This window comes from Salmo salar, chromosome ssa21 (assembly GCF_905237065.1).
Source record: "Salmo salar chromosome ssa21, Ssal_v3.1, whole genome shotgun sequence".
Taxonomy (NCBI): Eukaryota; Metazoa; Chordata; class Actinopteri; order Salmoniformes; family Salmonidae; genus Salmo; species Salmo salar.
In genome coordinates this window covers 5,744,010-5,760,954 of record NC_059462.1, presented here as the reverse complement: position 1 = coordinate 5,760,954, position 16,945 = coordinate 5,744,010, and the positions used below count along the sequence as shown (strand labels likewise).

The following is a 16,945-nucleotide window of genomic DNA, read 5'->3' as shown; positions in this document are numbered from 1 at the left end:
CTTCTACCTACCAACCTCAACGAATTGGCGAGGGCACTAGAACAGTCTGCAGCACCCGGCCTCACCCTACTAGAATCTGAAGTCAAATGTCAACTGTTTGCAGACGATCTGGTGCTTCTGTCACCAACCACAGAGGGCCTACAGCAGCACCTAGATCTTCTGCACAGATTTTGTCAGACCTGGGCCCTGACAGTAAATCTCAGTAAGACGAAAAGTGTTCCAAAAAAAGTCCAGTCGCCAGGACCACAAATTCCATTGCCCTAGAGCACACACAAAAAAAATATATACATACCTCGGCATAAACATCAGCGCCACAGCTAACTTCCACAAAGCTGTGTGAAATATCTGAGAGACAAGAAGGGCCTTCTATACCACCAAAAGGAACATAAAATTTGACATCCCAATTAGGATCTGGCTTAAAAATACTTCAATCAGTTACAGAACCCATTGCCCTTTATGGTTGTGGAGGTCTGGGATCCGCTCACCAACCAAGAATTCACAACATGGGACAAACGCCAAATTGAGACTCTGCATGTAAAATTCTGCAAAAATATCCTCCGTGTACAACATAAAACACCAAATACGCATACAGAGCAGAATTAGGCCAATACCCGCTAATTTTCAAAATCCAGAAAAGAGCCGTTAAATTCTACAACCGCCTAAAAATAAATGATTCCCAAACCTTCCATAACAAAGCCATCACCTACAGAGAGATGAACCTGCAAAAGAGTCCCCTAAGCAAGCTGGTCCTGGGGCTCTGTTCAAACAGACCCCACAGAGCCACAGGACAGCAACACAATTAGACCCAACCAAATCATGAGAAAATAAAAATATAATTACTTGACACATTGGAAAGAAAAAAATAAATAATAAATAAAAAGAGCGAACTCAAATGCTATTTGGCCCCAAACAGAGAGTACACAGTGGCAGAATACCTGACCACTGTGACTGACCCAAACTTAAGGAAAGCTTTGACTATGTACAGACTCAGTGAGCATAGCCTTGCTATTGAGAAAGACTGCCGCAGGCAGACCTGGTTCTCAAGAGAAGACAGGCTATGTGCACACTGCCCACAAAATGAGGTGGAAACTGAGCTGCACTTCCTAACCTCCTGCCAAATATTTGACCATATGAGACACACATATTTCCCTTAGATTACACAGATCCAAAGAACTCAAAAACAAACCCAATTTTGATAAACTCCCATATCTACTGGGTGAAATACCCCAGCGTGCCATCACAGCAGCAAACTGTGACCTGTTGCCACAAGAAAAGGGCACCATTGTAACAAACACCATCGTAAATACCCATATTTATTTGTTTATTTATTTTCACTTTAAATAATTGCACATCCTTACAACACATATCATTGTAAATAGACAATGAAATTCAAAATGTCTTAATTCTTTTGGAACTTCTGTGAGTGTAATGTTTAGAGTACATTTGTATTGTTTATTTTATTTTTTCACCTTTATTTAACAGGGTAGGCCAGTTGAGAACAAGTTCTCATTTACAACTGCGACCTGGACAAGATAAAGCAAAGCAGTGCGACAAAAACAACAGAGTTACACATGGGATAAACAAACGTACAGTCAATACTACAATTGAAACATCTATGTACAGTGTGTGCAAATGTAGTAAGATTAGGGATGCAAGGCAATAAATAGGCCATAGAGGCAAAATAATTACAATTTAGCATTAACACTGGAGTGATAGATGTGCAGATGATGATGTGCAAAAGAGCAAAAGGGGAAGTAATAATATGGGGATCAGGTAGTTGGGTGTGCTATTTACAGGTGCAGTGATCGGTAAGATGCTCTGACAGCTGATGGTTAGAGATGGAGAGAGGTCTCCAGCTTCAGTGATTTTTGCAATTCACTCCAGTCATTGGCAGCAGAGAACTGGAAGGAAAGGCAGCCAAAGCAGGTGTTGGCTTTGGGGATGACCAGTGAAATATACCTGCTGGAGCGCGTGCTACGGGTGGATGTTGCTATGGTGACCAGTGAGCTGAGATAAGGTGGGGCTTTACATAGCAGAGACTTAGATGACCTGGAGCCAGTGGGTCTGACAACGAATCTGTAGCGAGGGCCAGCCAACGAGAGCATATAGGTCGCAGTGGTGGGTAGTATATGGGGCTTTGGTGACAAAACGATGGCACTGTGATAGACTACATCCAGTTTGCTGAGTAGTGTTGGAGGCTATTTTGTAAATGACATCGCCGAAGTCAAGAATTGGTAGGATAGTCAGTTTTACGAGGGTATGTTTGGCAGCATGAGTGAAGGAGGCTTTGTGGTAAAATAGGAAGCCGATTCTAGATTTAATTTTGGATTGGAGATGCTTAATGTGAGTCTGGAGGGAGAGTTTACAGTCTAACCAGACACCTAGGTATTTGTAGTTGTCCACATATTCTAAGTCAGAACCGTCCAGGGTAGTGATGCTAGTCGGGCGGGAAGCAATCGGTTGAAGAGCATGCGTTTAGTTTTACTTGAATTTAAGAGCAGTCGGAGGCCACGGAAGGAGTGTGTATGGCATTGAAGCTCGTTTGGAGGTTTGTTAACACAGTGTCCAAAGAAGGGCCAGATGTACACAGAATGGTGTCATCTGCGTAGAGGTGGATCAGTGAATCACCAGCAGCAAGAGCAACATCATTGACATATACAGAGAAGAGTCAGCCCGATAATTGAATTATTATCTACTTCACTTGCTTTGACAATGTTAACATATGTTTCCCATGCCAATAAAGCCTCTATACTGAAATAGTGTTTCAGAATAGAATAGATATAGGCCTAGCCATTGAGAACTGAACAAGCACTTAGCTGCCGTAATGACACTGTTGTTACTAGGGATGCATGATATATCAGTGAACATATTGGAATCGGACGATATTAGCTAAAAATGCCAACATCGGCCTGATATCTAGTTTAACGCAAATGTGCAAAACCGTTCAAAGCTGATGTGCACATCTATATAAATGTAGGAACATTACGTAATGGCGCCACGTAAAATTTTGCGCTAAACATGCAACACAGCATTCCTAACTTAGCCCACAATGTCTGCTGTATGGGTCGAGCAGTCAACAAGTTGAGCAGTCGTTTGACAGAGTAAGAAAATTTCAGCGAGACCACTCAAAGGCGAAATCCATTAACGCCAAGATATTGGAATTCATGGCCCTTGACAATCAACCGTTCTCTGTCGTGGGTGACGTTGGCTTTCACCGACTGGTCGAGCACCGGTACACACTACCAAGTGTGCTATTTTTCAGACGTTGCCCTACCGGAGTTGCACAGTAGAAGAGTCACTGCTATTAGCTTCACGACTGACATTTGGACCAGCGATATAGGCCCCATGAGCATGCTGAGTCTGACAGCACAGTGGGTCGTTGAAGATTTCGTACTGAGAAGTCGTATTGCACGCTCATGAACGTGCTGGTTGTCATACCGCTGCTGCCATTTCAATGGCATTTGAGAACATGTTTGAAACATGAACACACTCCATTCAAACAACTGACTCGAGAAATAAGCTCATCAACTGCACCTGAAGTAGACATGATACCCTCTGTCATGGCATTGAAACTAGAGGTCGACCGATTATGATTTTTTAACGCCGATACCGATTATTGGAGGACCAAAAAAAACCGATAAGGATTAATCTGACGATTTATTACATTTATTTGTAATAATGACAATTACAACAATGCTAAATGAACACTTATTTTAACTTAATATAATACATCAATAAAATCAATTTAGCCTCAAATAATGAAACATGTTCAATTTGGTTTAAATAATGCAAAAACAAAGTGTTGGAGAAGAAAGTAAAATTGCAATAAGTGTCATGTAAAAAAGCTAACGTTTAAGTTCCTTGCTCAGAACATATGAAAGCTGGTGGTTCCTTTTAACATGAATCTTCAATATTCCCAGGTAAGACGTTTTAGGTTGAGGTTATTATAGGACTATTTCTCTCTATACCATTTGTATTTCATATTGCTTTGACTATTGGATGTTCTTATAGGCACTTTAGTACTGCCAGTGTAACAGTATAGCTTCCGTCCCTCTCCTCGCCCCTACCTGGGCTCGAACCAGGAACACATCGACAACAGCCACCCTCGAAGCATCGTTACCTATCGCTCCACAAAAGCCACGGCCCTTGCAGAGCAAGGGGAACAACTACTCCAAGTCTCAGAGCGAGTGACGTTTGAAACGCTATTAGCGCGCACACCGCTAACTAGCTAGCCATTTCACATTGGTTACACCAGCCTAATCTCGAGAGTTGATAGGCTTGAAGTCATAAACAGCTCAATGCTTGAAGCACAGCGAAGAGCTGCTGGCAAACGCACGAAAGTGCTGTTTGAATGAATGCTTACCAGCCTGCTGCTGCCTACCATCGCTCAGTCAGACTGCTCTACCAAATATCAAATCATAGACTTAATTATAACATAATAACACACAGAAATACGAGCCTTAGGTCATTAATATGGTTGAATCCGGAAACTATCATTTCGAAAACAAAACGTTTATTCTTTCAGTGAAATACGGAACTGTTCTGTATTTTATCTAACGGATGGCATCCCTAAGTCTAAATATTGCTGTTACATTGTACAACCTTCAATGTTATGTCATAATTATGTACAATTCTGGCAAACTAATTACGGTCTTTGTTAGGAATAAATGGACTTCACACAGTTCAACAATCCAGGCGGCCCAAACTGCTGTATATACCCTGACTGCTTGCACGGAACACAAGAGAAGTGACACAATTTCCCTAGTTATAAGAAATTCATGTTAGCAGGCAATATTAACTAAATATGCAAGTTTAAAAATGTATACTTGTGCATTGATTTTAAAGAAAGGCATTGATGTTTATAGTCAAGTACACATTGGTGCAACGACACTGCTTTTTTCACGATTGCGCTTGTTATATCATCACCCATTTGGCGAAGTAGGCTGTGATTGGATGAGAAATTAACAGGCACCGCATCGATTATACGCAACGCAAGACACGCTAAACTAGTAATATCAACCACCATGTGTAGTTAACATAATCACTAGTTAAGTTTAATGCTAGCTAGCAACTTACCTTGGCTTCTTGCTGCCCTCGCGTAACAGGTAGTCAGCCTGCCACGCAGGCTCCTCGTGGAGTGCAATGTAAGGCAGGTGGTTATAGCGTTGGACTAGTAATCGGAAGGTTGCAAAAATGAATCCGAGCTGACAAGGTAAAAATCTGTCTTTCTGCCCCTGAACAAGGCAGTTAACCCACCGTTCCTAGGCCGTCATTGAAAATAAGAATGTGTTCTTAACTGCCGACTAAAGTTCTTAACTTTAAAGGTGTAAAAAAATTATGAAAACTTAAAATCGGCACTAATCAAAATTGGCCATTCCGATTAAATCGGTCGACCTCTAATTGAACCGCCTGCTCAACAAAACTGCCGACAGGCTGTTAACAAGCAATTCGGTGGCATTCTCGCTGAGCCTCTTTACTGTGTCGCCACCATGCTCGATGCTATGTACAAGGACCGCTACTTCGATGCAGACAAGAAACGGGGTTTACGTGAAATGTTAGACACAGCTGGACAAGACAGTGCGCACCGAGGAAGAGAGGCCATGGACAGAGAGCTGAAACTTCACTGCTTGACTTGTACGATGAAATCCTGGTTGAGAATGAAAAGACTGAACAAATGAACGAAACAGCACAGCAACTAAGTGAAAGAAATAGGTTTTGATTATGTTTTACTGGTAATGGGGACATATGTAAATGCCAACAAAATAACTTTTTGGTTAGTGTGGTGTGTAACCTTTATTTAACCAGGCAAGCCAGTTAAGAACAAATTCTTATTTAAAATGACGGCCTACCCCGGCCAAACCCAGACTACGCTTGGCCAATTGTGCTCCACCCTATGGGACTCCCAATTACGGCCAGATGTGATGCAGCCTGGATTCGAACCAGAGACTGTAGTGACGCCTCTTGCACTGAGATGCAGTGCCTTAGACCGCTGCGTCCGTGTGTGTAACTACTTAACTGTACTAGAATCCTTAAAAGGCAGCTAAAATGTTAAATATCGGTATCATTTTTTATTGGCAAGGAAAATATCGGATATCAGCCAAAAATGTCATATCGGCGCATCACTAGTTGTTACTAGATTGGATATTTTCTGGTGAAGAAGGCCTTGCTAATAAAAAGCACTTGAGATGCAGTTTAGCACTTGGGTCGCCCCGATAGGTCAGGCAACCGATAATGTGACCCTTGGCCCCCCTTTGCCAGAAAAACTTTATGGTTAAAAAAATACCCCTAAATCCAATTTCCAAGATACAACTAAAGCTACTGTTTAGGAATCCTGAAAAATAAACAATGTCTTACACTTAACTGAGACATTATCCTAGCAATGTCAGAATTGTTTCCAAAATGCTTGGTTGGGAACCATTGATGGGTAGTGGCTGATTCCTTTTGGGTTGCCACTTGAGGCTGGGTGCTGGCTAGAATTGTTCTAGCCTACGTGTGGCCGACTTCACGAGAGAGCGAGCAGGAGCAAGCTCCAAAAGCTTTAGAAGGGTCACAGTAAAACAGGTTCAATGACCACTCAAGTGATTGTAGAAACTGAATAGGGATTGTTTGAATGTAGCCTCGACAGCCCATTAAAAGAAGGCGAACACTGATCACGTCAAATCATTGAGACCTCAGGTCATGCCTAGTAGATATTGCCTTCTCTGAACCTCAACCTCCACAGCAGAAAATCTAAAGAATGATCGACCGCCACTTACTCAGACAATTAACAGCATCTGTGTAGAGTTACTCTTCACTGAAATTACAGAGGACAAATTTGCTGCCTGCTGCCACCCTTGCCTGCACACCCAGGCTCAGTTCTGAGTAGTTAATGCAAGCACAAGGGAAACCAAGGCTATCTATATCAATGTCTTGTGTGAAAGTTGGATCAGCTGTTCTGAGCAGCATCAGTATGACGTTAATTGCATTTTTAACTAATCCTTTGAAGAATGCATTTGTATTCTGGAATTCCTGTGGCTTGCTTAAAATAGAGCATTACTTGATACCCGATAGCAATCACTTTAATACGAAGTGACATATTGTGGGCACATGCATCTGACGTCAGGCCACAAAATACAGACTGTACAAAACAGTTGCTACATGGAGGGAATGGGGCCGAGGACCAGTGAAGAGCTCGGGGAAAAAGAGAACGGACGTGGAAATCACCTTTTCACATCTGTCAAACCTCTTGACGTTTCACAGCAATACTTTTTCAAATGGCAAAAATGAAGACAAAGCAGACCAAACTCTTTGGTCCTTTAAAAACCTGCTGTAAAATAGTGTGCTATAGCTTGGACAACATAATGATGTGCGTTTCCAACATTAGGGCTGTTTTCCGAAAGAAGTTAATCCGCTTTGTGTTTTGTTTCCTTGCCATGATACTAATGAGAATCGCGATATTGGTATCATCCGAGCCCTAGCAGACACAGAGAGGGAGAGCCTATGACAAGCAATTCATTACCAACAGATGTCTCCCTTGAGAAAAGACCATTATCTGACTGAAATCCACAGATACAGAGGCTGAATGGTTCTGTTGCGTTTCTCTAATTTCTGCCAATCACTGTTGTGGCTAGAGACTAGGCAATTTAAAAAAAAAAAAAAACTGTCCCTTGTTGTATACTAAGAAACTATTGGTTTTGCTTTGACTGCACCCACTCTTTAGCTTTGAGAACCATGCGTGTGATTATCTGAATGAACGAGACATAGAGACTTGTGCATTTGTGTCACTATCCAGAACCCAAGAAAGGACTTGGGACTGCTTCACAATCCATCTTAAGATCATGGAATGTGGGACTTTGCTGATAGGATAGCTCTTAGTATCATAAAAACAGATAAACTAACTAGGTCTAACACTTTTTAAAAACAGCAATCTGGGATTCCAAAAAACAACAAAAGCGGCCACCCCGCCACTTGTTTTGGTAAACAGCTGAAGGATGGGGCTTAAGAAATGTAACCGCAGCTTAGCTATGGATGCAAGAACTGACCATCAATGAGTATGTTCCCATGCACAGTAATAATTCAATATTAAAACTGATTATGGCAGATTATAGGACTATTGCATAAACACCTTACACTGCTCATCTTAAATCGATGTAAGGTAAAAAACGAAGTAAGCACACACCGATTAAAAGACCTGGTTCTGAATAATCTTTAGAAATATTAGGACATGTAAACACCTTACGTCGGCGTAACAGCTGTGTATTTGATCAGCGCATGTGCTAGCACCAGCCGAGTGAGCCGCTCTCTTTAGTGTGAGTGAAGTGAGTTCGGAACAACACACAAGTACTTCACACACACATTTTACGTCTGAACTCAGAGTCAAATATGCTTCAGAAAAATAACATGGTTGCTGTGGTAGAACGTTTATTTTGATTGACAATTTTCTGCATTTATCAGAGTGCCATCAGGTAGCCAGATTTCAGACGTGTCCATGTAAAACAGGATTATTAGGGAAATCATTCTTCTTACAAAGCATGAAAACGTTTTAATCAAACTATTATATTAAATCTGACTATGCACAATAAATTGCATTATTGTGTGCATGTAACCAGACTCTCAAACCCTGTACCTGGAGAGCTAACCTCTGGTTTGCAATCCAACCCCAGTTGTAACTAACCTGATTCAACCAGCTAATTATTTGAGTCAGGTGCGCTAGATTACGGTTGGAGGGAAAGCCTACAGGACGGTAGCACTCCAGGAACAGAGTTGGAGAGCCATGGTCTATGATATGAAAACGGTTGGCTAGTTTTAAATATTTAGAAACTAGTGTTAGTTTGGTGTCACAGTTTTGTCCCAGACCCAGCTAACACACCAGACTGGAAGGTTCTCTAGAGCTCTGTTAGTGACCATCCGGTTCTTGGTTACCTCCCTAACCAAGGCCCTTCTCCCCAGATTGCGCAGTTTGGCTGGGCGGCCAGCTCTAGGAAGAGTCTCGGTGGTTCCAAACTTCTTCCATTTAAGAATGATTGAGGCCACTGTGCTCTTGGGGACCTTCAAATGCTGCAGAATTTTTTTAGTACCCTTCCCCAGATCTGTGCCTCGACACAATCCTGTCTCGGATCTCTACGGACAATTCCTAAAAACCTGTTTTTGCTTTGTCATTATGGGATAGTGTGTAGATTGCTGAGGAAATTGTTTTATTGAATCCATTTTAGAATAAGGCTGTAACGTAACAAAATATGGAAAAGGGGGCTGAATACTTTTCCGAAAGAAATGAAGATTGATGTTTTAAGCACTGCAGACAATTAAAAATGAAGACACAAATTACTACAGAGAGTAGTTGACATGTTAGTCCTTTTAACGTGGAACCGTCGTCCTCACATCCTCGGAACAGCTTATTATCTGAATCCTTCTGACATCGGACCGTCGCCCTAATGTACCCGGAACAGCTTATTATCCGAGTCCTTTTAAAGTGATGCTGCAGGGCTCGCGTACTGAGAACAGGAGGTTACATTTGTGTCAAGGGCTTATATAGTGGAGGGAGAGAAGGGTGCGTTTCATAGTTTATAACCAATGTCTCTTCACAGGGGCGGGCCACTGATTGAGCAGAGCTCTAACCTTATGAAAACCCAATTCTCTCATTTGGAAGCTAAAATTACATTTAATCTTTTCACAAATAGTTTCATATTTAAACATTTAAATTGCACAACAATTCCATGTGAATCTGATAACTAGAATGTGTAGACTTTCCCAGATATAGTTTATGTCGTCCTGTCATCAGTCATAATGTCTCAGATGACAACCGAACTGACATCATATTCATTAAGTACCAACGCATATTTTCAACTGGTTGGATTACCGAAATATGGCCCCCCCCCCTTTTGATGTTCCCTGACTCTCTATGTTTAACAAAGGCTTTTCAAGAGTCCTTCAGTAGAGTCAAGAGAGGAAAGGTATTTATGGGGGGGGGGTCATAAACCTTACCCACAGGTCAACGTCATGACATTGGTCTGGCCCAAAGCTCATGCTAGCAAACTTGCAATATTGTATAAAATATCCTAGGCCCTCAGTTCCCAGTGCCAGTGAGCTCTGGAGAGACATACACAGCTGTAAGCTATTTGCACAAGGGATAAGTTATTAGGTAGGACTATTTTATGACTTTTCCACCAGATCAGAGCATGACATATTTTTCCCCTTTCATGCTGAGTGGTTATCAAAAGGGAGAGCGCTAGAAAGATTTTTCAAATAGGCTACGTTGAGTAGTTAGTTGATAAAATGGATGTTAATTTGATGCTTGAGGCAAATAAAAAATTACTTTGAGAAGCTACACAATGATTGTGAGTTAAGGCAATCAGAAATAGTATCAGATCCCCAGATGGGCACATTTATAGGCCTACATTTGCACGCAGGCCAGGTAGCCTAGGCCTACTTCTATGCATAATCAGGTGCGTGTCCTTACTCAAGATTGACAGAAACGCTCCAAAAATATACATTTTAAAAAGACTCGCAGCAAAAGGTCTGAATACTTATGTAAATAAGGTATGTTTTTTTTATTTGTATTAAATTTGCAAACATTTCTAAAAACCTGTTTTCGCTTTGTCGTTATGGGGTAGTGTGTAGATTGATGAGATTTTTTTTTTAAAGCAATTTTAGAATAAGTCTAACAATAACAAAATATGGAAAAAGTCAGTCTGAATACTTTCCGAATGCACTGTATATTGGCTACACCTATCCAATGATGTCAGATCAAAGATACATTTCTAGGGCTAGAGGATAGGTTGATGATGTGGGACTGAGATAAATGAGTCTAGTGAGCAGCAGCCTTACCTTTTTAGTGCTGACAGACCTCCGTAGCGCCCTCCCATTGGGTCCCACTACTCTGGCGTTACCACTGCTCCCAGAGGGTAGTGTGTGTGTAGAGGGGGAGCTGGAAGGCGCACCGAGGGGTGCAGAAGACCTCTCCGTCAGACTTCTCTTGGACGCCACATTGTTGTTCTCATTGAAGGTCATCGACCTTTTGTCCTTAGTGTCCCCAAGCCCCAGGTCAATGCTCTGTCCACTCTTGATCAGGCCGAGGTAGTCTTTGAGTATCGTCTGGGTCGTTGGCTCACTCAACCAGTTGAGGAAGAGCTCATCCACTTTCATTTTAAGCACCGGTTGCAGGACTTGTGGCGATGGCATGTTGTTAACCTCCATTTACTACTTTGACACCACAGCACCTGTCAATGGAGAAATCAAATAGAGAATATGGGCGGGGCAGCTACGTAGCTGGCTAGCTAGATCCCTTCAGATATACCAGTGGGCAGTTTTTATCACGTTAGATACGTTTAGGAATGGGTGGCCAGTAATAAACTGGTCCTGAACATCTCTAAAACTACAAGCAATGTATTTGGTACAGATCATTCCCTAAGCTCTAGAAATCAGCTGAATCTAGTAACGAATGGTGTGTGTGGCTGTTGAACAAGTTGAGGAGACAATTACTTGGTGTTACCTTACATTGTAAACTGTCATGGTCAAAACATATATATTCAATGGTTGTCAAGATGGGGAAAGGTATATCCATAATAAAGATGCTCTGCTTTTTTGACACCATACGCCAAAAAGCAAGTCCTGCAGGCTCTAGTTTTGTCTTATCTTGATTATTGTCCAGCCATGTGTCCAAGTGCTACAAAGAAAGACCTAGTTAAGCTGAGGCTGGCCCAGGACAGAGCGGCACATCTTGCTCTTGTTTGTAATCAGGGGGCTAATATTAATACTATGCATGCCAGTTACTCTTGACTAAGAGTTGAGGAGAGACTGACTGCATCACATCTTTTTATAAGAAACACGAATGTGTTAAATTCTAAATTGTTTGCATTGTCAACTTAAACACAGCTCTGACACACACTTACTCCAGCAGACATGGGCTAAACACGTGCATGTGACAAATAACATTTTATTTGTTACAGATTCTAGTTTTGGAAACAGAAAACTGAATGAGATCAAATGATGAGAAGCAGAATGTTGGCCAAAATCCAACTCGCTATATCTCCTCCCACTACTGGCCACAAGGCTTCCTCTCATCCCGAGTGGCGCAGCGGTCTAAGACACTGCATCTCAGTGCAAGAGGCGTCACTGCAGTACCTAGTTCAAATCCAGGCTGCATCACATCCGGCCGTGATTGGGAGTCCCATAGGGCGGCGCACAATTGGCCCAGCGTCGAAATATATTTTTTAAAACACCATATTTGATAGTTAGTGGAAACACCAACCGGATAATTCACATTTATACATCCAATGAAATAACTAGCTCATTTTTCTATATGTGGCATAATGGTACTTGAAGAGGGTTTTAACTTATATATCAAACAGCTTTATAGAAACATGTGCCTAACGGTGGAGACAGACTAACATAATGAAACATTGAAAAATAGATACAACTGAGTGTTTACATATTTATTTAGCTTTCCACCGCAATTACGCAGAACTATGTTGTGTGTAATTGCTGGCTATTCTTTAGATGCTGAAATAAGTCTATTTTTTCCCCCCAACTTTCTTTTATGTGGTGTCGGAGCTCAAGTGCGCTCACAATAGTAGCTGCTTAAATCGTGGAGTTGAGTTTAAATAGTCTATGGATACTAACATTAATGCGTTAGCTAGCCCATTCATAGACGCTACCTTTAGCGCCTTGACGATAGTATCTTCCGGCAAACGCATTAACGTTAGCCAGATGTTTTGTTAAAGCCCCGACGCTTGCACTAACATTAAGACTCATCGCTTGCAGTACGGTTTTTTTTAAGGTTAAATTACTACACACCTTTATATGGTTAGGGTTTCCACACGGCATATTTCCATGTTACAGCACTTCTTTATGGAAAACAGACAGAAATCAGAATCGACTGCCTGTGCTAATTAGCCATCTGAGTCTCCGAAAACGGAAGACAGATGCCACAAAGGTTGTCACTGAAAACTACTGTCGGCTGCAACTGTTAAAACAGGGTACAGCAGTGGAGGCTGCTGAGGGGAGGACAGCTCATAATGTCTGGAACAGAGTAAATGGAATCGAGTCAAACACATAAAAAAACATGAGTTTGATGTATTTAATACCATTACACCAATTCTGCTCCAGCCATTGCCACAAGCCGGTCCTCCCAAATTAAGGTGCCACCAATCTCCTGTGGTGTACAATAAGTACATTTTGCATTTGTACAATTATTTTAATATGATTTGAAAGTAGAGTACTTTACGTCTCTAGAACCGTATTGTAAATGAGAATTGATTCACATTCAGATTGATTATTTAGCTGTTTTGGCTGCCAGAGCCAATTTGCCTCTGAACAGAACATGTAGCTAAGGTCCTTGGGTAACTTTAGGCTCCTTTAGTCCATTATCGGGTTAGTGCGGTAGCTAGAGAGCTTGTTAGAGCTCATCTCTCGTGTATCAGACAGAGAGATACATTCGAAAGGAAAACCAAATAGGTATCTAATGTTTGTAAACTGCAAGAAAGCAAGCTAACAAACGCCATCCTTCAACAGTAGTTAGTTAATCGGCTAGTAGCAGCCGTAGTTAGATAAATTAGCTAACGTTACCTTTTGCACGAACCCTGTCAAGATTCATGTCACTACGGAAACGTTAGCTAGTTGTTGCAGTTAGCAAATTAGCATCACAGCAATTAGCTAATTTATCCAGCAGTTAAATAGCTAGACAGTTGCATCAGCCATTTCCTAATACTGAAAAGCAACATAATAACAAGCTACTTAATCAACGTTAGAATTAAAACAAATAACGTAATAGCTACAGCAGCAGCTAGTTACTTCTTCTGTCGTGACAAACTGCTACGCTAATTGGAGCAATGCAAGCGAAATACCACTAGCTACGATGAAGGCATTGAAAGGAAATGTATGTAGCTAGCTACCATATACAAGTAGATTCACATTTTAAAGATTACCTGTATGTTATTATAGTCAGGATACAAATTGTAGAGAAGCGTTCATTTCACCGGGGTTTACTTTGAATTCCAGATCTCGTTCCCTACCTAAGTAACCAGGAAGAGCAAACAACGCGGGAACTTTCTGACAACAAGAACGTGCCCACGTAACTTAATTAACCCTATCAGTCCTGAGACCCCATCAGAAGTCGGCTTTTCATTTGTCTGACATTCATTTATCTGTCCAGCCCGTATATTTAGCCTCACAATGAAGCGTTATGCCATTTTATTTTCAGGACAACCAGGGGTACAAGTAGAACACAAAACAATTAATGAGTTTCCTAAGTGTTATTGACAAATGTCCAGTGCTTTACTTGGACCGAACTAGATTCCGGTGCTCATTTTGGATTTATATTTAGGTGCAGGAGCAAATGTAAATAAATAAAAGTAAGGTTGGCCATAGCAAAAACCTGATAAAGATACATTTATATGAATGCTCAGTGGGAAATTATTATCCAACTAGTCAGTGACAACTGTGTGGAGTTTGGAGTTTGTGACAGAAGAACTCTGTACCTTCTAACAACTCTTGTGTAGAACAAAACATGTTTAGTCCCTGAGTCTCAGCTTTTCATAGATAGCTTTTAATAGTTTATAGCTCAAACCATTCGGACTCTAAAGACATTTTTGTAAAAAGACCGGACCCGGGCCCTTTCGGGATCTGCCCTTGTCTCACAAAATCCACTCTAGCTCAGTCCCCGTTAATTATCAAATCAAGTTGTATTAGTCATATGCACCGAATACAACAGGTGTTGACCTTACAGTGAAATGCACATTTAAAAGCCCCTAACCAACAATGCAGTTAAAAAAATATATATGGATAAGAATAAGAAATAAAAGGAATTAATGAGCAGCAGTAAAAGTAATTAAAGAGCAGTTGTAAAATAGCAAGACTATATACAGGGGGATTCCGGTACAGATTCAATGTGTGGGGGCACCAGTTAGTTGAGGTAATGTGTACATGTAGGTACAATTACTAAAGTGACAATGCACAGATGATAACAACAGAGAGTAGCAGCGGTGTAAAAGGGGAGAGGGGGGGCAATGCAAATTGTCTGGGTAGTAATTTGATTAGATGTTCAGGAGTCTTATGGCTTGTGGGTGGAAGCTTTTTAGAAGTCTCTTGGACCTAGACTTGGCGCTCCAGTACCGCTTGCCGTGTGGTAGCAGAGAGAACAGTCTATGACTAGGAGTCCTTCACAATTTTTAGGGCTTTCCTCTGACACCGCCTGGTATAGAGGTCCTGGATGGCAGGAAACTTGGCCCCAGTTATGTACTGGGCCGTACGTACTAACCTTTGCAGTGCCTTGCGGTCGGAGGCCGAGCAGTTGCCATACCAGTCAGGATGCTCTCGATGGTGCAGCTGAAGAATATTTTGAGAATCTGAGGACCCATGTCAAATCTTTTCAGTCTCCTGAGGGGGAATAGGTTTTGTCGTGCCCTCTTGGTGTGCTTGGACCATGTTAGTTTGTTGGTGATGTGGACACCAAGGAACTTGAAGCTCTCAACCTGCTCCACTGCAGCCCCGTCAATGAGAATGGGGGCGTGCTCGGTCCTCATTTTCCTGTAGTCCACAATCATCTCCTTTGTCTTGATCACGTTGAGGGAGTTGTTGTCCTGGCACCACACGGCCAGGTCTCGAACCTCCTCCCTGTAGGCTGTCTCGTCGTTGTCGGTGATCAGGCCTACCACTGTTGTGTCATCGGCAAACTTAATGATGGTGTTGGAGTCATGCCTGGCCGTACAGTCATGAGTGAACAGGGAGTACAGGAGGGGACTGAACACGGACCCCTGAAGGGCCCCTGTGTTGAGAATCAGCGTGACGGATGTGTTGTTACCTACCCTTACCACCAGGGGGCGGCCCATCAGGAAGTCCAGGATCCAGTTGCAGAGGGAGGTGTTTAGTCCTAGGTTCCTTAGCTTATTGATGAGTTTTGAGGGCACTCTGGTGTTGAACGCTGAGCTGTAGTCAATGAATAGAATTCCCACATAGGTGTTCCTTTTGTCCAGGTGGGAAAGGGCAGTGTGGAGTGCAATAGAGATTGCATCATCGATGGATCTGTTGGGGCAGTATGCAAATTGGAGTGGGACTAGGGTTTCTGGGATAATGGTGTTGATGTGAGCCATGACCAGCCTTTCAAAGCACTTCATGGCTTCAGATGTGAGGTCTTCAGGTCCGTAGTCATTTAGGCAGGTTACCTTAGTGTTCTTGGGCACAGGCACTATGGTGGTCTGCTTAAAACAAGTTGTTGTTACAGACTCAGACAGGGAGAGGTTGAAAATGTAATTGAAGACACATGCCAGTTGGTCAGTGCATGCTCGCAGTACACATCCTCGTAATCCATCTGGCCCTGCGGCCTTGTGAATGTTGACCTGTTTAATGGTCTTACTCACATCGGCTGCGGAGAGCGTGATTACACAGTCTTCCGGAACAACGGGTGCTCTCATGCATGTTTCAGTGTTATTTGCCTCGAAGTGAGTATAGAAGTAGTTTAGCTCGTCTGGTAGGCTCGTGTCACCAGGCAGCTCACGGCTGTGCTTCCCTTTGTAGTTTGTAATGTTTTGCAAACCCTGCCACATCCGACGAGCGTCAGAGCCGGTGTAGTGCGATTCGATCTTTGTCCTGTATTGACGCTTTGCCTGTTTGATGGTTCATCAGAGTGCATAGTGAGATTTCTTATAAGCTTAAAGTCCCGCTTCTTGAAAGTGACAGCGCTACCCATTAGCTCAGTGCAGATGTTGCCTGTAATCCATGGCTTCTGGTTAGGGTATGTACGTACAGTCACTGTGGGGATGACGTCATCGATGCACTTATTGATGAAGCCAATGACTGATGTGGTGTTCTCTTCATTGCCATCGGAAGAATCCCGGAACATATTCCAGTCTGTGCTAGAAAAACAGTCCTGTAGCTTAGCATCTGCTTCATCTGATCACTTTTTTATTGATCTAGTCACTGGTGCTTCCTGCTTTAATTTTTGCTTGTGAGCAGGAATCAGGAGGATAGAATT

At 42.2% G+C, this 16,945-nt stretch overlaps 1 protein-coding gene across 5 annotated transcripts in view; it reads right to left on the bottom strand.

Annotated features, from left to right (window-relative positions):
- The window catches only part of ppp2r3b (protein phosphatase 2, regulatory subunit B'', beta), a 65,198-nt gene extending 51,152 nt beyond the window's left edge, over positions 1–14,046 (bottom strand). For 4 of the 5 annotated variants that reach the window (XM_014163834.2, XM_014163832.2, XM_014163835.2 and 1 more), the window contains exons 1-2: positions 13,902–14,046; positions 10,804–11,195 (exon numbers count right to left, since the gene is read on the bottom strand). In XM_014163834.2, coding sequence (XP_014019309.1) covers positions 10,804–11,172 — 369 coding nt within the window. In that variant the 5' untranslated portion in view covers positions 11,173–11,195; positions 13,902–14,046. Of the gene's footprint in view, positions 1–10,803; positions 11,196–12,771; positions 12,875–13,901 lie in introns of those variants that run through there. The other variant, XM_045704372.1, reaches the window with a different exon arrangement.
- Positions 14,047–16,945: the final 2,899 nt, after the last annotated feature.